At 32.8% G+C, this 20,263-nt stretch overlaps 4 protein-coding genes across 5 annotated transcripts in view; 3 read left to right on the top strand and 1 right to left on the bottom strand.

Moving 5' to 3' along the window:
• Positions 1 to 2,884: 2,884 nt before the first annotated feature.
• LOC108567178 (DNA primase large subunit) lies at positions 2,885 to 4,560 on the top strand. The gene is made up of 4 exons (XM_017927508.1): positions 2,885 to 3,656; positions 3,721 to 3,970; positions 4,033 to 4,302; positions 4,365 to 4,560. The coding sequence occupies exons 1-4, from the start codon at positions 2,934 to 2,936 to the stop codon at positions 4,526 to 4,528; spliced, it is 1,407 nt and encodes a 468-aa protein (XP_017782997.1). The 5' UTR covers positions 2,885 to 2,933; the 3' UTR covers positions 4,529 to 4,560.
• LOC108567177 (nucleolar protein 10) lies at positions 4,548 to 6,797 on the bottom strand. The gene is made up of 3 exons (XM_017927506.1): positions 6,678 to 6,797; positions 4,853 to 6,627; positions 4,548 to 4,793 (listed from the first exon to the last, which is right to left on the bottom strand). Exons 1-3 carry the CDS (start codon positions 6,741 to 6,743, stop codon positions 4,595 to 4,597), a joined length of 2,040 nt encoding a protein of 679 aa, XP_017782995.1. The 5' UTR covers positions 6,744 to 6,797; the 3' UTR covers positions 4,548 to 4,594.
• Positions 6,798 to 7,161: 364 nt separating this feature from the next.
• On the top strand, positions 7,162 to 8,825 carry LOC108567120 (40S ribosomal protein S8). The gene is made up of 4 exons (XM_017927393.1): positions 7,162 to 7,238; positions 7,628 to 8,010; positions 8,295 to 8,424; positions 8,661 to 8,825. Exons 1-4 carry the CDS (start codon positions 7,235 to 7,237, stop codon positions 8,768 to 8,770), a joined length of 627 nt encoding a protein of 208 aa, XP_017782882.1. The 5' UTR covers positions 7,162 to 7,234; the 3' UTR covers positions 8,771 to 8,825.
• Positions 8,826 to 9,224: 399 nt separating this feature from the next.
• The window catches only part of LOC108567137 (TLD domain-containing protein 2), a 76,197-nt gene continuing 65,158 nt past the window's right edge, over positions 9,225 to 20,263 (top strand). The window contains exons 1-2 of one of the 2 annotated variants that reach the window (XM_017927424.1): positions 9,225 to 9,582; positions 18,011 to 18,207. In XM_017927424.1, coding sequence (XP_017782913.1) covers positions 18,107 to 18,207 — 101 coding nt within the window. In that variant the 5' untranslated portion in view covers positions 9,225 to 9,582; positions 18,011 to 18,106. The remainder of the gene's footprint in view (positions 9,583 to 18,010; positions 18,208 to 20,263) is intronic. The other variant, XM_017927425.1, reaches the window with a different exon arrangement.

The raw sequence follows: 20,263 nt of genomic DNA, 5'->3' as shown, positions 1-20,263 counted from the left end.
GGACTGTGATACTTGAACTTGACTCTTTAAACAAACAAAAACACAAAAGTTAATTTAAATTTTAAAATTGATGAAGATGATGATGGAAATTTCACGTGTGTGTGTGTGTGAGGGGACACTGTTAAATTGATTCAGTGATGTGCGCTTTATATAGGTTTCATTTATTATTATTAAAACAATGAAGGAAGAAATATATTCATGAAAAAAAAAGAACATTTCTTTGGTCAAAAAAATAAAAGATACACATGGAAAATAATCAGACTGACTTCGATTACGCTTGGAATTAAACAAAAAAAAATTATTAAAAATTCTTTCTTTCGAGGAGGAGGAGGAGACTAGTGAGGGATGAGATTAGTGGATATAGTGGATAGCTTGACGGTAGCTTTTCCAACTAATATTTACGGTATTTATATATATACATATATATATAACATATTATATATATGTATATATAATATTATTATTATGACTGTTCCTTTCGACGGCCTCCTCCGATTATACATATAATATATAAATATATTTAATAATATTAAACGTTATGAACATTTAGGACGATGAGAGACGAAGTGGTAAAAAAAATTATTAACAAGAATGTTTATTATATGAATACAATATAATGAAAATAATAATTGAAAGCATTAATTTAAACCTTTAGTATGTATAATCAAATTGTAATAATTGTAGATGGACTGTTTTTATTGATTTATATTATTATTATTATCCAATTAATTAAGTCTCGAATGCTTAAGGAATGGAAATTAAGCGATTCTTTATTTCTTTCTCTATATTTTTTTTTGTCCTTTGTATTTCGATTACTGTTTCTGTTTTAATTACATCTTATTAATTTTTATTATATATTCTTTTTTTACAAAACTTATAAGAGACGAAGATTATGGAAATACGTAAATGTGAGACGCATTTTTTTAACCGGACCCAAAAATGTATTAAGATATCAAAAAATAAATAAAAATTGAAGCTATCTTAATACATTTTTAGTCGTGTAAATATATATATCAGATAATATTTCCCTGTATAATACTTACATATTTTTTTTTTACTAGTAATTTATTCAGATTTTGTTTTTTTTCCTTGTTACTAAACTAAATTGTATTTTGTAATGTAATTGAACGAAGAGCCAAAAAAAAAAAGCGAAAAGTGCGTCTTACAGAATTCGCGAAATTTTCTTGTCTAGATTCTTAAGAGAAGGAAGAAGAAAAAAACAACTGCAACAAAACCTTACTACTATATACATATACATATATTTTTTTTATTGCGAATTATCTCTTTAAGTTATTTAATATAAACTTGTATATAAATACAATTATTATTATTATTTTTTCTCTCTTTTTCGTTTTGTTCATTATTTTCTTATTATTTTTCATGTTTTGGGACGGGTTATCCGGAGACGAAGTGCGAACAAACGAGTAATTGTTCCTCTTTTGAAATCTCAATTGTGGAAGAATGTAAATACAATAAAATTTGGTGTTTTTATTTTATTATTTTATTTTTTTTATTATTCTTATTTCTGTTATTTGGTGAAAAGAAGGAATTCGAATTCGATGCAGTTATGTTAGGACGACAAGAGAAGAAGGACACTTTGCTGAGCGTGCATCGATTCTTATTTTCTTTCTTGTTTGTGTATTGTCTCACATAGTTGTATAAGTCTGAAATAATATTTATTTAAATAAAAATAAGAAAAATCCGATCGGACAAGTTTGTAATGAAAAGTTAAAGCAAATATTGGACATATATATATATATTAGTTTGGATTCACGTGTACACTTGTACATATCGTTTTTATATTTGTTTGAACAATTTTGTTTCCAACAAAAAAATAGGTTTGTAATAAGAACGTAAATAATTAAAGTCTACTTTATGTATAATGAAAACGGATTTAAGAACGGAAACGTACTGTGTATTAAAGCTCATTATTCGACTGTTATGCTGTTCATAAACCTAATTACATTACAATATAAGAACTAATTATCCATTCTCTCGTTATTCAATTCCCAACTGAAAAAGTTTGAATTTGATGCCACGTCGGTTGCATATTTATACGTTTAAATTGAAAACACAATAAAGGAACAGTATTTTCTTATATAAATTTAAAAATGTCCTTAATTAATTTATTATTCATTTCAAAAAATAAATCAACAAAGTAACTTTCAAAAGTTCTGTCAGTGATTTCAGCAATTTAAAATTATCAGTGATTATTACATACAGAAAAGAAATGGTAAAATACGTGTTGAAATGGAATTCATCACCTTTGATAAAACCAAAAAACATGATCGTGTCTTCGGATGCGGTTTTGAACAATATCAAAGGATTCACTCCAAGTTACGAAAAGGTTTTCGCTTTTATTATCTACATTTATATAACACTTATTGTGATTCTTTTGATATGTTAGGAACCTCTTCACATGCAATGCCTTCTATCGAATGCGTATATGAGACGTTGGTTCGATGAGAGAACGATACACGAGAAGAAGTACTACTATAATCCAGAAAAATTGGTGAAGAAGAAATTTTCTCCATACCGAAAAGCACCAGCAAAGAAATGAATACATACTTCTTCATGATCAACAATGAACGTCAACACTATTTAATGATATTATTGATTTTTTTAAGTAACAAATAAAATGTTAATAGAAACAAGGGATATTAATATAATTAGTAACAATTATAGTCTGAAAGAAACTGCAGTACTTCATTTATTAGTTGATGCAAATTTATATATAAGTATTGATTTATCATTTTATTTTACTAACAGAAATTTTAAAGAATTATATAAGTAAAATATAAAAATATTTTGAAAAAAAATCAAAATCATGTTTGTGATTCAAACACCAACAGTTACTGCACCTGCAAACTATAACCTACTGTAAAGTATATTTTGGCGGGATTCAATTCAGTAAACATTGGTAAACATTCGAAATGGATTTGGGCTTGAATCGACGAAGAAAACAGCAAAAGGTTATCCCCGATGGCCTCAAGGAACTATACCCACACGATTTGAATTTCTTCACGGTGCCACCAAGCAGTGAAATCAGTCTAAGTGAATTTGAAGATTTGGCTGTTGAGAGATTGAATGTTCTCAGAATCCTTGCATTTGCATCACAAAAACCAGTGAAACAGTTCGGTACAGAATGGAAGAATTTCGTATACGAGGAACTGCAGAAGCAAAACTTGAAGAAGTTTTTGAGAATAATCAAGTCATCTGGATCAAGCAATCCATCAGAATTGGATTACCAAGCACGAAGAGCAGATCACATATCACATTTTATCCTTAGACTGGCCTATTGCAGATCTGAAGAGTTAAGGAGGTGGTTCAAAGATAGAGAATTGGAGCTGTTCAAGTTAAGGTTTCTGGAGTTGAGAGGTGCTAGTGTCCAGCAATTTCTAGAAATCAACAACTTGCACTATTATCCTATAAATGAGGATGAGAGGGATGAGCTGAGAGAACAATTGATTGATTCGACTGGTGGTCTCTTCATTTTGGATAACACAGACTTCTATAAAGTTCCATTCTCTGATGTACCAAATTTAGTTAGAAATCGAAAGGTTTTTGTTCAAAGTGGCTACGCTTACATTCCAAGCTTTGAGCTGGTCACATGCATTTCCAATATCTACAGGCACACTTTGAGTGAAAATTTAATTGTATGTGCATATTGTTTTTCTTTAAATTTAATTTTGCTTTATTATTAATTTAACTCTTTTTCAGTATGCATTTAAAAGGATGCCCTTATTAGATGATGATCGCATCAATCATTTGCTGCACAATCTGAATGATGCTTACACTGGTAAAGATTACAGTGAGGTAAATGCAAATAAATCAGAAATTCAAGTTGGGAATTTGGATAAACATGCCAAAGATCATTATCCACTTTGCATGAGGCATATTCATGAAACATTAAAGGCCAACCATCATTTGAAACATGGATGCAGGTTACAATACTTACTGTTTCTAAAAGGTAAGTCTTACAAATATATATTTATTTTGTGGAAAGTTTATTTATGAGTTTTTCTGTTTAAGGAATTGGATTGAAATATGAAGATTGCATGGAATTTTGGAGGCAAGAGTTTACAAAGAATATCGATGAAGATAAATTTCAAAAGCAATATTCATACTTGGTGAAACATTGCTATGGTAAAGTGGGTAGCATGTTAAATTATTCCCCATACAGCTGCGTTAAGATTATCACGGATAGCGTTGGTTATGGTGAACAGCACGGATGTCCATATAAGCAATGGGAATCCACGGTTTTGAAAGAAAAACTTGAATCTTATGGTTTAAGACAAGAAAGTAAGAGGAAGATAAACGATATGTAATAGTTTTATTTATATGCAAAAATAATAATGTTTTAGATGCGATAGAGATTTCCGAGATGGCTCAGAAGGGCCACTATCAGTTGGCATGTGGAAAGTACTTTGAATACACTCGTTTCAAGGAGAACAAGAACGTCATCAATCATCCGAACCAGTATTTCGATGAGAGCTATGGCGCAATAAAACGTGAAGAATTTGAATAATAAACGAATAGAAATAATATATTTTTAACTTATATTTTTTTTTTCAAATTTATTTACAATACTTATTTAAAACTTTTTACGTTTCGACAAACCGAACGTGGGCCTCACAAGTTTCTTCCTCTCCTCCCTGTGCCTCTTATTCCGCTCGTCCATGGCCCTATCCCTTTTACTCTTTTGCACCGTGAATGACATCTGCCTGTTGCCCATTGAATCCAAAGTTACTGTATTAACTTCTTCCTCCTTCAACCTTTCGCCCAACGCAACCCTAAAAACAAAGCAAAATTAATTGTGTTACAAATGTTTTTATATATAAAGATAACGTACTTGTTCGTTTTGCGCTTCAAACTTTGAATACCCTTGTATTCTTCTCCTTGTCTCAATTCGAACATTTGCGGCTGCTTCTCTTCCGCCGCCTCTGCTTCCTCCTCTTCGGCCTTATCCTTGGCCCTGTGTTCTCTTGTAATTAACTTGTGTTGTTTCTTGACTTGCTTGGTCCAGGCCATATCGTCATCAGAACTATCTTCGTTTTCGTCGTAAGAGGATTCGTCAGAACTGTTCTTTCCTTCAAGCTCTTCATCCACTTGCTCGAAATCGTTAGCCAAAAGTTTCTTCTTCAGTTCCTCCTTCTTGCTTGTGTTCAATCTGGTCAATACAGGATTGAGTAACCTATACTCATCTGCATTCCTGTCCACCTCAAAGTCGGGATTTGCAAAGAGGTCCTTGAATCTGTCATCTGCGAGTAGTTCTGCAGCGCTCTTACCCTTCTTCTTGTTGCTGTTCTTCTCGTCCATCAACTTCAAAGCAAGGTCCTTATTGACCTTTGGAAGTTTCTGCAGCTGGACGCGATTCGTTCTGTTCTTGTCGATGGTCTCCCTAATCTTCCTCTTGCGGTACTCGTCAAACTCAAATGGATTTGCAACTGACTTGGCCTTCTTGTATAATCGCACATCCATGAAATATCCGTGCATGTAGCCTCTGAGCAGATTTGTACCAATAAGATGCTCCAATCCCAGACCCTCCAATTCTGTTTTTGTGACGAACTTGTAATCATCGTAGACGACTTCGGAATTATTCTCCTCCAATTCTTCGGTCAACGAATCCAAGAAAGAGGCCCACCTCGGCGCCGGCCCAAGGCTAGGGATATAATAAGTCTGCATTTTCGTGTTCTCGTTGGCCAAAAACATTAATCCACTGTTTGGTACAACGCAGAGATTGTTGAACTCTGTCGAGGCTTCAATAGATGTAAAAAGCTTTCCATCATTCTTGTCCCAAATTTTCAATATTGATTTATCCATGGAATAAATCAAATCTTGCTGATAATGAAATTCAACATCTTTAATGGGAAATCCATACATGTGATCCTTAACAAAGTAAGGTTTATTAGACCTTATATCGTAGAGCAAGATTTGACCAGTTGCTGTTCCTACTCCCATTTGTAAGCCTCCATTAAAAGACAGAGCTGTTACAGATGGGAAACCTTCAATTTCCTTATTCTCATTGATACAACTGAAAGCACAATCCAAAGATGCAACCATTGTCTTACTTCTTGGGTCCCAAGCTTCAACTCTACCCTCCTGTGATCCACACACAATCAAATTGTGCACAGGATTAACAGCAACCTTATTGAATGCAGATGACACTGTACTTGTGAATGGAGTCATAAATTGACCTCTCTCCAAATTCAATCTATATATCTCATTCGATTGGCCCACCAATATTAAATCACAGCTTGGGTAATGGTATTTCATGTCTCTACCATATTTTGGAATTCTCATTCTGTAATGTCGACCATGGGCTACATGGAACTCAATGTACCTATCATTCTGCATCAACACAAACTTGCTATAGTCATCTGACAATATCTCAAATGTTAGAGCTTCAGCATCAAAACATCTTTCAAATTTTAATGATAAATTGTTGACCTCATAACATTTCATCCTTGGTTTGTAAATACCTGTGGCCAGGATATACTGACCATCCTTGGATAGTTTTATTGTGTTGCTCACACCAGGCATATCGAAATCCTGTATGAGTTCTATCCTTTTCCTCACATCTACATCTTTCTTCAGCAATGTTCTTCTCTTTCTCTCCGACAGCCACTGAAATTTTTACATTAATATTTTAATTTATAGATTTTGTAAATACGTACTTCTGGTAGCGATTTTCCTGCACTTAAATTATATATTTTCACATCATTTGTGTCCGAAACCTGCATTTTGAAAGCAAAACAATTAATCACATGTTCAAACTATCTTCAACTTAGGTTATATTTTTGATTTACATCAATAGTACCAACAGGTGCTCAAAACAAGAAAAACACTATTTATTAAATGACAAAATCATTTTACTTAATATTTATTAAGACATCTACATTATTTAATAAATTTATATATAAATGTTATAGAATCAAATTTATATAAAAGATATACACATTTATAGAACATTTATATATTTAAAGTATTATAAAATTTATAAATAAAACATTAATGCATTATAAAATATGTTACAATTAATGTACTTTGTTATTTATTTAATATTATATTTACGGCTGTATTAGATATGTTTAATTAAATAATATTTTTATGTAACAAAGAAAAGAAGTGATTTTTTCTTTTTCAGGTTGGTACCTCTGCAGGAAGCAAACAGGGAAAGGTATCGTACTTCGGTGACAGCTTCCTTTTCTCTCTTTAGTTTATTTCATGCAAGATGGGTAAGTAATTCTGCCGAGTGGTCGTAGAAAATCTGAAAACATCCAAAGTTTTGTGAGTTTGATTGTGAAAATATTTGTCGTGTATCAATCAGTGAGTTATTCTACAATGAATTTAGTGATGATTTTTCCAAAATTCAGTCGAAAATATATGTTTTAGCAAACATAACCCAAAATGGCGCACGGCCATAATCAAAACATGTTTTTATGTTCACATATTTGCTTAGAAAGCATATTATCGATTTGATATTAGGCTTAGGTTTAAGTTTAATTATGGGTCGCCTGATTAACGTAAGGCTTTTAATGTTTGATGTTGTGTTATCGATTCACTATTTTGGATGTTTTCAATTTGTCTGTATACAGGGCTGTATAGTAACGTGCATTTGTTTTAGGTATTAGCCGGGCACACTGGCACAAAAGGCGCGCCACTGGTGGCAAGCGTAAGCCCCTCCGCAAGAAGAGGAAGTTCGAGTTAGGTCGTCCAGCGGCTAACACGAAATTGGGCTCAAAGAGAGTTCATACTGTCCGTACTCGCGGCGGAAACACCAAGTACAGGGCTCTCCGTCTTGATGGAGGAAACTTTGCATGGGGCTCTGAAGGCATTGCCCGCAAAACCCGTATCATTGATGTTGTGTACAATGCCAGTAACAACGAGTTGGTTCGTACCAAGACCTTGGTAAAGAACGCAATTGTTGTTGTTGACTCTACCCCATTCAGACAATGGTATGAAGGTCATTACATTTTACCTCTGGGACGCAAGAAGGGAGCTAAATTGGTAAATATCTTTTTAATGCATTCCTAACATATATATATAGTCTTTGTGATGATAACTAATTAGCCAAAAGAGAAAGTTGTCATTGTTTGTCTTAAACACATGTTTTCTCCTTGATTTTGCTATGTCATAGTTACTCTGAAATGATGTTTCTCATGCGTGTCATCTGATATATTCAATGATTAAAAGTTCCTAATTGAAATGCTACTGATCCCTTATTAACAACAATAGTATTTACTTTTATACAAAAGATTACAGTGATTCATTTATTTGTCATTTTGTTATAGACTGAAGCTGAAGAAGCCACCCTCAACAAGAAGATGAGCAAAAAGGTTCAGAAGAAATACGAAGTTAGACAAAAGACCTCTAAAGTTGAAACAGCTCTTGAGGAACAATTTATGACCGGCAGGATGTTGGGTATGTATTATCTCTAATTTCGTTGAAAAATACAACAAAAATTTAAATTACTTTTATTATGATGAAAAAAATTAGCGAGGACAAATTTATGTAGTTACTTCGTTTTGAAGTTAACTGCAGCTTGTCTGATGATTACAGCTTGTCATAGTTACTCTGATCTTATAAAAATAATTTACAATTGCTTCAAACGCGAATTTATGGATGGTGTTTTAATTATGATTTTTCTTCATTTACAGCTTGTTTGTCATCCAGGCCTGGACAATGCGGTAGGGCCGACGGTTACGTCCTTGAAGGAAAGGAACTTGAATTCTACATGCGTAAGATTAAGTCTAAGAAAGCCAAGTAAACTGTGTTTATTTAAATAAAATGAGGTGGAAATAAATTCTGTTTTTGTCACACAATATATCGCATTTCCTTTTACCACCTGGAAGTGAAACAACTTGTTTCACATTCTCAATCTAGAAATAATGAAAATGATTAAATGATCAAAATTTCCATTAAATATGCTCATCTCTGTTTTGGATTAAGAACTACAATCCATTTATTGAGTAATGTAGAATACTTGATAATCCTGATACGTGATCAATTTAGTGGATTTGAATTATTTGTTCTTTATCTTATCAAACTGCATTACACAATGCTATTGTTTCGAAGACGTTCTTTGATTGGTTGAGGGATTTGAACGAGAGGTGGCGCCTCAGCGACGGACCAATAGGAGGTCGTCAGAAGATGGGAGTTTGTGAGTTGCAACGTTTCAAATATCGATTATTTTGCCTGGTAAAGTGCGTAAAGAGAACGAGAGAGAATTTTATGTACCAGTTGATATGCGAACTGCCGAAGGCGCAGTATTCGCCAGCCGTTCGTCGGGATCATTCCTGTAGCCCCCAAAAATCGTTATCAACCGTGGATCAACATTTGTGCGCTCTTCAGTGTGATTGCGACGGTTTTTGTTGCCGGTGCGTTTCCAATCAGAACGCACAAAAAGAATACAAAAGATCGAAGACAATAATTTCGTATGGCCAAGTATTCTGCTGCGCGTGAATCGAGTGAGTTATGCTAAAACCGGCTGCTGGGCTGCTTCGAATCCAATCGAATTGAGTCGAAATCAACAGTAGCGAAGAGCAGAAGAAGATTCATAAAAGACATAAAAAAAAAGATGTAAGTACCGTGCACGTAGTTTCAGATGTTTCGGTCAAGGTCACCTGAAAGGGGGATGGGCCACCCCCGGAGACAATTCCCAGTGAGCTCATCCCCCCCTTTATTTACATGCGGTAACGAAGGGCGGACATCTGGCTCTGCCCTGATTTTTGCACACCATTCTTCAAATGTTACAAAACCATGAAACCTTTTATTTGCTACCAGAATTTCCAGGATCCCTTCATCATCATCCCCCCATGCGCAATCTCCTCAGAATCAATATCTTTTAATCCCTTCACGCGTAGCAGCTCAGCTGATCAGCACAGTTTTCGGGTCTCCACAAATCTGGTGAACAACCGAGGATCGCTTTTGCACCAAACGTTCAGCTTTCAGCTCTAAATATTTCAGCACCTCTGTATCGATTATTGATCGTCTCTGTAAAATTATAATCGAATCTTCGTGTTTCAATATGCGTTTCAAACATTCAGCTATTAATTTTAATAGATTAAAGTATTCTTAAATATCATTCTTGCTTCTATGATCACTTTTTTTTATTGAATTAACAAATTATGTAAATGCCATTGACTTTCATGGACATTTTATTATTTAAAAATAGTCAAATTAATTTAAATATTCATATTCAGAATTTAATATAATCCATTGAAGATTTGGTGTTGTTTACATACAACATATTGAACTACTACATTCAAATTAATAATCATTACAACTTAGAATTAATGGATGGAATAGCTATCAAATAAGTTTATATCTACTGGAGAGGTAAGTGGTATCAGTAATGTAGACAATTTGATGTTTGTACTAATGTCAACTCGAACTTGATTAACTTCAAGTATAAAAGCTATTAAAAGTACATCGACAGTGCGCTTGGTTTTAATAATGCAGTAAAAGTATTACAGAATGATACGTATGGTCGTTGGCATATAGACCTAATTAGCAGCGACGGAATTTATGCTACGCAGTAACAAACAAATTGTTATCAATGTTATCATCGTCGCAGTTGTTTTCTTAAGGTAGCATAAATAATATGCCGAAAAACCTTGTTGATGTCAAGCGACTGTTGATGGTAACAGGTGCTACGTGATCTTTCTGCTATTGTTTTTTTTTTGGAAAAACAATGTTTCTGGGAACATTTATTTCACCTATCCGTACAGTTTCGTGACCACCTTTAGATGCCTAGCTCAGATTACCGCATCGTCAGCGGTTTCGTCAATGTTTTGCTTTCGTTCCTGGCTTCCTTTCGCTCCGTCTGTTTTCTGCAAAGTGGGCCCGTTTTGTCCATAGCCTTCCTTCTTCTCGCCTCGTGTCGACCGACCGACCGTTTGTTGTTTGTCTGTTTGTTTGCTGGCCTTTTTGGAACTTTGCAAATTCCACACATTCAGTAAAGTTAGTGACCGTTTTGTTTCCATTTCGTCTCTCGAGTCGCTTGCATTCCTGAACGTTTGCGCAAATTCCACATCCTCCTTTGTTCGAAACGCTCATCAATGTTGCTGCTCTAGCAAATATTTGCGCAAATTCAGTTTGAATTGAATTTTAACCCATTCCGCTATGAAATCACAATAAGGGAAGTTTATTTTTTTTCGTTTTGCACGCAACTGGGAATGATTTGTATGTGAGTCTCCCTGGTTGCATCGAATTTCGAGCACGCAAGAATTGTACAGCTTTTTGAGTGCGTGCTTCTTTTGGGTACGTTGGAAATGGAATGCGGAAACCCTGGTTTTGGGGTCACAGTGGTCGAAAATTGTTTGCATGTTTAGAGTCCACTTGTTTTCAGCTCTGCGTATGTAAATCCGAACTATTATCAATGCATAAATTACAAAATGCCGGATAAGCAAATTGAAATTTGCTGATTTGTGCAGTAACAGTGTTTCTAAAACTCTGTTAACGATTATTTATGCGAAATGCAATTTTAATTAATTATTTGCAATTTAATCTAAAATAAATTATTATTTAGTTGAATACTAAAAACATAATTACAAATATTGAAGACTAAAACTAATATTGATGGAAATATTACATGAAGAAAAAGTATCATATTGAACTAGAGCTGAAATGTATTTGGTCTTGATGTCATTGAGTAAATCGGTAATCTTTGAAATCAATATTCTTCAAAAAGACCTTAAAACCAAAGCAAACATCGTAAAGTTCAAAGATAGGTAGAATATGAATATTCAAATGTAGCTTTGGCAGCACCGACCCGAGGACCTCAATCATTTAAAATGTTAATTGATGAAATCGTTATTAATAAACGATGTGCTAAACAGTAATTTGAGATTATCTATATGGACGTATAGATTTCATTGAAGGCGAAGTTTATAGTGTATAAATTTGGAATTTGATTTAAGCATCCTAAAGAATTGGTGACTGAGGAACCAAAATAGTTGTATTTTAACTAGTTAAGATTCGATCCTATCAAAATATACAAAACAGGAATTAAATTATTCAAATTTGTAACATTAACTCATAGGAAGGTCATCTAAATATTGTTAAGTTTTATGTAATCTTATGTTATTTATGTTTAGTTAAGTATTCATATCTAAGGACTTTAAGTAAATGTTTAATTATGTAATTTATATGTAATAATAATATTATTTTTTTTACTTGGTTTTGAATGAAAATAAAATAATCATATGTAAGTTAAGGTAGAAATAATTATAGATTTTGGTGTACTATGATGTAGTATGGACATTTGTGTTAATTTATCGTCAGTGAGGGTGTGTTATAATAAAAGAGGTCTTTACGCTCTTGGAAAACTCTTCTTTCGATGAGTTTTGTTTGGAGAGTGTCTCGTAATTATGAGGGTTGCACGTGCCGTGTGCTCTAGCGCCCCAGCCGCCCCCTTTGACCTCAATTTAACCGAAGAAGAAGGTATTTATTTCCGTTTCCTTAGAGATCCGGCCCTACCTTGATTCACCTATTTCTTTCTCCACCGAGACAGAGAGAGAGAGAGAAGAAAACACGAACGCGCCTCTGTGTTTGCAGTCCTTGTTATTATCTGGCGCCTTTTCACGTGCGTTATTTTCTTAAATGCACACAAAAGGATCATAAAGTACTACTACTGCTGTCACTTAAGGTTCCAGTTGATTTACTGCCTCCTTGCACGAAAACAAAAACCCATCGCAAGATCTCAACCGTCTTCGCTCATCCTCATTTATGAATATTCAAATTCCTATCATATTATTCTCAATTAGCGATCGTTGTTTTCGATGATGTAACATTTTGGCATTTGATCGTGCGGAAATGGAATGCGCTGTGTAGCTTGGTAGCAGCATCTTCTTGAACGGATTTAATCGACACATTAAGAAAGAAACGTTCGATCCTAGTAGGTTGCGTAATCCCTCTGATGGCCTGTTGCCTCCGCCTACTCTGCGTCATCAGCGGAAACCTCTGATCCCATTTGGTGAACATCCCTCAGGGATAAACCGGAGGATTTTCCTTCTCGTTTCGACTGGCTTTTTCGTTTTATGTTATGTTCGCTTTTTCTTCGTTTGTTGCTCTCTCTCTCTTTTGCCAATGGTGGTGGGCCGGAATAATCCAAACCTGACACACATTCGCGCCAGCAGTATCTTCTTGCACAATCAATTTTTAACGCCGCAATCAATATTGGGCCGTCCTTGGCCGACAAACAGAAACGGCCGCCTTCGCGATTGTGCGCCACCAACGCACGACGTCGTCGTCGACGCTGCCCTCCACCGCCACCATCCCTCCGCTGACTCCGCGCAACCCCATCTTTTGTCGTCGATTCTACTCGGAGGGTGTGGATGTAATTAACACAAACCCCCTCGATATTATCTGCCCGTTAATAATATATTTAAATTGGCGAACGTAATTTGCAACACCTTCGGGCGACAACCAATTAGTTCCAATTAGTTTCGGTTCCAATTCAATTTATATACATTATTATACCATTCAAAACTTTCTTCGATACAATTTTACTATAAAAAATCCAAAATTTCATTTGACTTTTCTGTCCTTCAACCTTAATTTGTCAATCAAATTGTAAGGTCTTAATTAAAATTGACAATCTTGACACTATACAAAATTGTCAATTCAACGCATTTGGTTTCTATTCAAACAACATTAACATGATTAAATTAAGCAATATCTAAATTCGGAATACTTCTTTTAACTGAAATACCTAGACTGTCTGATTCAATATGTGTAGTTTTGATTTGTTGATGATAGAATAGTCATTTAATTATTGATCCAAGATTGTATAATTCTATATTTATGGATTTAATGTTTTATGTAATACCCATGTAATTCTTGTTTCAAAATTGTTTGATTATACATCTATGGCTGCTATTTGTTAGAATCAATATGTAAATATTAACTACAGATATTAACAAGCATTACCTTTTTCCAATAAAATTTTAGTACAAAAATTCTAAAATTTCGTTTTGTTCGAATTTTCTGTACTTCAACTTTTATATGTCAGTCAATGTGTAAAGTTCAGTTAACCCTTTGACATACGAACAAAACGTCATTGTCTGTCAAAGGGTTACAATTGATAATCTTGACATAAAACAATATTGACAATTGAACTAATTTAGTTATTATTTAAACAACATTAACATTGTCAGTTAATCAATATCTAATGTCAGAATACTTTTTTTAACTGAAATACCTAGACTGTCTGATTCAATATGTGTAGTTATGATTTGTTGATGATAGAATAGTCATTTAATTATTGATCCAAGATTGTATAATTCTATATTTATGTATTTAATGTTTTATGTAATACCCATGTAATACAATATTGACAATTGAACGCATTTGGTTATTATTTAAACAACATTAACATTGTCAGTTAATCAATATCTAAAGTCAGAATACTTTTTTTTAACTGAAATGCACAAATTCTCTGATTTTATTAAAATCATTGTTTCATGATTATTTAATTAATGATCCAAGATTGTCTAATTCTATATTTATGGCTTCCAGTAGTTAAAATTAATATTTTATGATAGAATACTCAGATTTAGCTAATCTATAGCTTATATTAGTTAAATTAAAGCACTGTGCCTAATGGATAAGTCATATTTCAATTTCCATTTGATAATATTTTATTTGTGATCAATTTGTCATCAAAATATTCTCGTACTCAATATTGTTTTTTTTTATCAATTTAATAATAATAAACAAAATGTATTGTATAACAACATACAAAGGGGTATTGACCGCAGTTATCAAATTATTTGTCCTTTTCAAGTATTTTGATAAGTTTATGGAAATATCCACTCAAGATAATCTAATTCCAGATATTATATAACATATGATAATAATATTGGTAAATTGTTATTTCCGTACTGAAAAATGTCTTTAATTTGAAACTTTTGATACTAAATGTATAAAATATGTACTTATTCACAACAATACAATTAATATTTTCATAATCAAATAAATACAGAGTATTGACAATGTGTAAGGCAATGAAATTCATATCTTGATGCAAATTAGTCATGATTCCAGCTCAAATTTCACTAGTTTATTATATATTATCGTGATACCATAGCAACATAACAACAATGTTGTTTGTGAATAATGCGCTGATGCATCATTATCCCTATTTTTGCTTTACCAAGCATTCCAATTTCCTTCTATTCTACTTTTAAAATATTGCGTAAACGAAACGATCTAAAATCTTTTATATAAAAAGTATTGTACAATGTTTAAAGTATTAAATGACACATCAAATAGTCCCATCGTAATCATGCAAACTATAATTAGAAAGAAGCCATCGAATTGTAATCGACCAATAAAAAAAAAGAACACAGGACCATAACCCAATCACATGCACGTGCAGATAACTAGGACAGCTGGTGCTGATGAAACCTAGCAACGCTACAAAAAAAAATAGGAGAGAGAACATCCAATCCCAGGAGACTGGATAAAACAGCACGCCATTTCGTTTCTATCCACTCTTCGCATCTGCATTTTCCAATTGCATAACCCTCGAACCGGTGTTTTTCCTCGTGCAGCCCCCTTCTCAACGACCTTAATCCATCGAGTTCGGTTTCGGCGCCGGGCTAATTCAGGTAAATTGCCTGGAGATAAATTGCATTTTCTCACCCCACCTTGAATTGCGTAATTCCGAGTCGCCCTCTCTCGGTTCGCGCGTAGGCGATCAAAGTAATTATGCAAATTTGCATTTTCCGGTGTAAAAAAAATAAATAAAATGGAGAACGCTCGAACGGAAATTGCCAAGTTGTGTGATATATTTATTTATTTTTGTTGTCGTCGTGTAGCTTGATCCAATTTACTTTCAAAATTCGCAACTTTTAATTGGATCGACGTTTGTTGGGTTGCATACGGCGTAGTTTTAAAAGTTTAATCAATTGAAATTAATGAATGTAAAATACGTTCGAATTAATAATGCATTATATTAAATATTCAGTGTAATATCGTGGAAGCGGAGCGAAATTGAAATCTTATGAATTTTAATACCGTATTTCAGGAAATGTCTTCTACATTCTTAATGTGTAATCCCTGTTGGGGTTTTAGAGCAAGTTTAGCTGATGTCACCTCCGGGACGTTCCTTGAAGCCCCAGTTCTGCATATGCTTCTTCTTTTTTTTGCATTTAAACCTACCGAAGTTTAGTAGCGCCAGGCGTATCCTTACTTCCGCTAATGGAAGAAGTTTATTACGTGAATGTCGTCATTTTCGAACAAAAGTAATTACACGCACACTACAGATCTTCTCGTCGTTAATGTAACATTACCGAGAAGTTATTTATAATCCAATTAAACTTAATTCAAGTGCTTTTATCTATATTAAATTTTGATTCAATTGATTTCTTTTATATCTTTTTTCAATAATCTTCACTTTAAGGCTTCCTTCAAATGAAAATTACATTTTATGTGATTAAACAATGATTGAAAGCGTTTCGAACTCCAAAAGACTTATAATATCACCTTATACTTTAAGCACATTTTAATATAAGTTACATCATGTTGTCATAACATTGGTATATGTACATTATTTAAACTATTTTTGTTGCCACCAATAATTAAATGACAGTTGAGTTGCGTCATATGCAAATATACTATTTTTTGTTTGATGTTGGTAGATGTGAGAGATCCAACTATACTTATTTGGAATACATGATAAATATTTAACTTGATAGTTTTTCTTAAATTATGGTTTATTAAATAAAATTGGACCAAATGTCCACGAATTCATTTAATATGAACACCTCTCCAAATGTGAACATCTGTATCTAAATGTTTAATTCGTTCTATTTTCTCGAATTTTCATATTTATCAATTCAGTGAAGCAATAGCAATAGAAAACCGTCAAATATTATAATATTAGTTTTAGTATTAATAATAGTAATTTATTTGATTATTACTTTATTCAGATTTCAATACATAAAAATCAATATTACTTGAGTGTATTCGCCTACAATGCTCTTTATGAGACGCTCTCAAAGATATTCGATTTTCTGTCTTATAAATTAGACAGTTGTAATATTAACTTGATGGCTTTCTTTGCCATAGAAGAATGAAAACGTACTTTCCCATTGTATTCGCCGAAGGATTGACACAAAAAAGAGAGATCGATTTTGCCACGTTGGAAGTGGTCTAGACAATTCGCCAATACAAATAATTTTATATTGATTGACATCAATTATTTCCAAGATATCAAGTCTACATGTTATATTGTATGAAATAAAATTGTTTGATTCTATTTTTAATCAAGACTTTCAGCAGTATACAAGTTATAATGTTATAATTTTAATCACAAATTAAAGGTTGACGTGGATTAGTTTTGCATTAATTGAAAATTAAATTATCAATTTGGCTCCAATATGAATTAAGTTGTAATACTGAAAAATATACACTAAATTTAAACAAGTTACCAAGGTAATGGAAAAATATTTAGTTGGTAATTGTGGATGAATTTTGGTATGTTTAAATGAAAATATTAGAAAGAAACATCCAAAATAAGTCAATAATCATTTTTTATTTTTTCAAATGAAATTGCTATGTTTCTATGAGATTAAATATAGTTCTTTATTTTAAAAAAATATATAAACGTGTTAATATGTATACCAACTTATATAAATGATGTCACTATATTTAGTTTTTTTTATTGTTATTGCATAAATGGTGGTATCTCGTGCACTGTCAAACTTAAGACTAAAAAAGTTACTTTGCGTGTCAAATGTAATTTGCATACATTATAATGTAATGCGTTTAATAATTGCATAAAAAGTAAACTGAATGATCAGCATTAAAATAATCGAGGTGAGTGCGAAACATTTCTTGTTTTAAACAAAACTTATTTACATTTTGTGTTTCATAAAGATTTTGATTATTCTTTTCCAATTTTATCCCGATTTTCCTTTATTTTTTGTTTTGATCTTTACCAAATGTTATTATTTATTTAAAATTTATTTTTTCTTTTTCGTTTGTTTTATTTTTGCAGATTTTAGTTACGTTTGTTTTGCTTTGGAAGTTCGTTTAGGAACAAATCCCCATTCCCTTTGTAGGCAGTTAATTAATTAATTAGCAGTTTGAAAGGATGTCTGCGCACTCTGGCGGCGAAGGGCGGACGCACCGATCGAACTCGCTGGGAACGCGTCTCTCGTTCAAAGGCTTGCTCAGAGATGGCCTGCACTGGCAGTAAGTAGATTTGAAAATTTAAAAGATTACGCTCCACCAAATCCCACTCTGTGTGCGCATTTGGATTCGAATTTTCCGAACGATTTCCACAATGGCATGTGCTGCGTATGCAATCGGAGCATAAAAGGCAATTAGCGCAATTGAAATCATTGCCATCAAAATGTTTTGCTTCTGTTTCATTTGAATGGTCGCACGTGCCGAGCGACACGCATTCGATCGACAATTGAAACTCGCCTTTTCCATCATCCTTGCACATCGGTGGACGTGTTCAAAACGCCTTGCATTGTTGCTATTGTCGTCGATTTCTGCTCGTATATTATATAACGAAGCGAACGTTGTGCAAACGTCTCTGGACCTAACGTCGCAGCCATATTTATGGTCCGATTTCGGGAGAAATGGTTATTTATGCGTGAACGCTCAGAAATTACGCCGAACCAATTCTGTCCTTTTTTTTTGCATTCGCCATTGCGAAACGTGCGATTGCAACAGCAGCAGAAAATTGCTGCTTTTGTTGTGTAAAAACGTCTGACGGAATGATCAGAAAGGATAGACAGACGTACGAATCTAGAGATGTGGTGTGAATTCGTGATTCACTCACCTGCGTGCATTTACCTTGCAAGCTGTGAATGCGCATACAAAGAATTCAGCTTTGTTTCCATTGTAAGAGACATAAATGGTAATCACCTGAAATGCGATTAATCATTGCAAACTTTTTTCTCGTTTGCGGTTAAAGCAGAAAGAAATTTCATTCACTTTACGCTTTACGCATTAAAAAATTATCAAGGTTTTTAAAGCACTTTAATTTCATAACGGAAGGAAAGTGATTATTACAACGCCGACAGTTGTGTAAACACCGTAGAAATGCGCCTTTATTACTTGCTTTTACTGGACATTCTCATTTGGCAATATGCGAATTATGTTTGAACAATCATCATGAATATTTTATTATTCTTTACTTTATTCCTTGCTATAATTAGGTAACTATAATTCTAATCATCTTCACGTTATTATTATTATTTCATTTATATTTAAATTAATTTATTTTTCCTCAAAGGATATTCATTTTTTGAATCATGTTTCCAGATGTTCTTAGAATTTAGCGAAAGTTTTAATAACATGTGTCTTAAATTAGTCCTTGTTTTAATTATAGATTTTTTTTTTATTAAAATTTGTAAACTTCCGAAAAATATTACAAATAATTTTAGATCTTGGCAATCGATCCACGTTTTCAGGATGTTGCTTTAATAAGATATCGCACTTTCATTCTTTGCAAATATATAAAATCGAAATGGATTTGTTTTTCATATATTTCAACACGCCATATTTACTTTTATAGTAACCACATGTTCTTGTTATTTTGCGAAAATATTAATAGTATGCGTCTTAAAGTGGTACTCGTTTTAATGGTGGAATATTTTTGTTTTCATTCTGAGTTTAAAATTAGTTGAAGTAGTTTTGTGTCCGGAAAGGATTACGAATTATTTTGAATCTTGGCATTCAATTAACGTTTTCAGTATGTTGCTTAAATTAGATAAAACAACAATTAGTTAAAACGTTTAATGGGGAAATTATTCTGTATTTATTATTTTCTCATATTTTGCGCGTAGTTGACTTTGAAATTTATCGCAGTTGTTGATATTATGTCACTGGTTTGTCTTTCAGAATATTGTGATTTAGTGTAATGTCCTCAATTTTTAAAGTTTTGTTATTGAGTTTTAAATAATAGTAATTTAAAATGCGTTTATCCATAAAAATTTGTTTTCAAACTTTCTTATTTAAAATAATTTATTTTTGATATAGTCAATGGGATATTAATGTTAATAATTCTGTAATTGTTAGGAGGTTTTTGTACTAATTAACCAATTAGTTAATTTAGAAAGTATTATATTAATTCAGTTATAAATATAATTGTTGAAAAAATATTGTTTCATCAATGATATTGATTTTATGTATTACATTAATCAAATCATTTTTTCTAGAATCGTGAAAGCTGTTGTGACATTTGACATAATCGTATTAATATTTATGTCTTTTTTGCAAAATCTAGATCATAGAT

Source organism: Nicrophorus vespilloides, unplaced genomic scaffold (assembly GCF_001412225.1).
Source record: "Nicrophorus vespilloides isolate i.1.1-1 unplaced genomic scaffold, Nicve_v1.0, whole genome shotgun sequence".
In the NCBI taxonomy this organism is placed as follows: domain Eukaryota; kingdom Metazoa; phylum Arthropoda; class Insecta; order Coleoptera; family Silphidae; genus Nicrophorus; species Nicrophorus vespilloides.
This window is presented reverse-complemented; position numbering and strand designations above follow the sequence as displayed.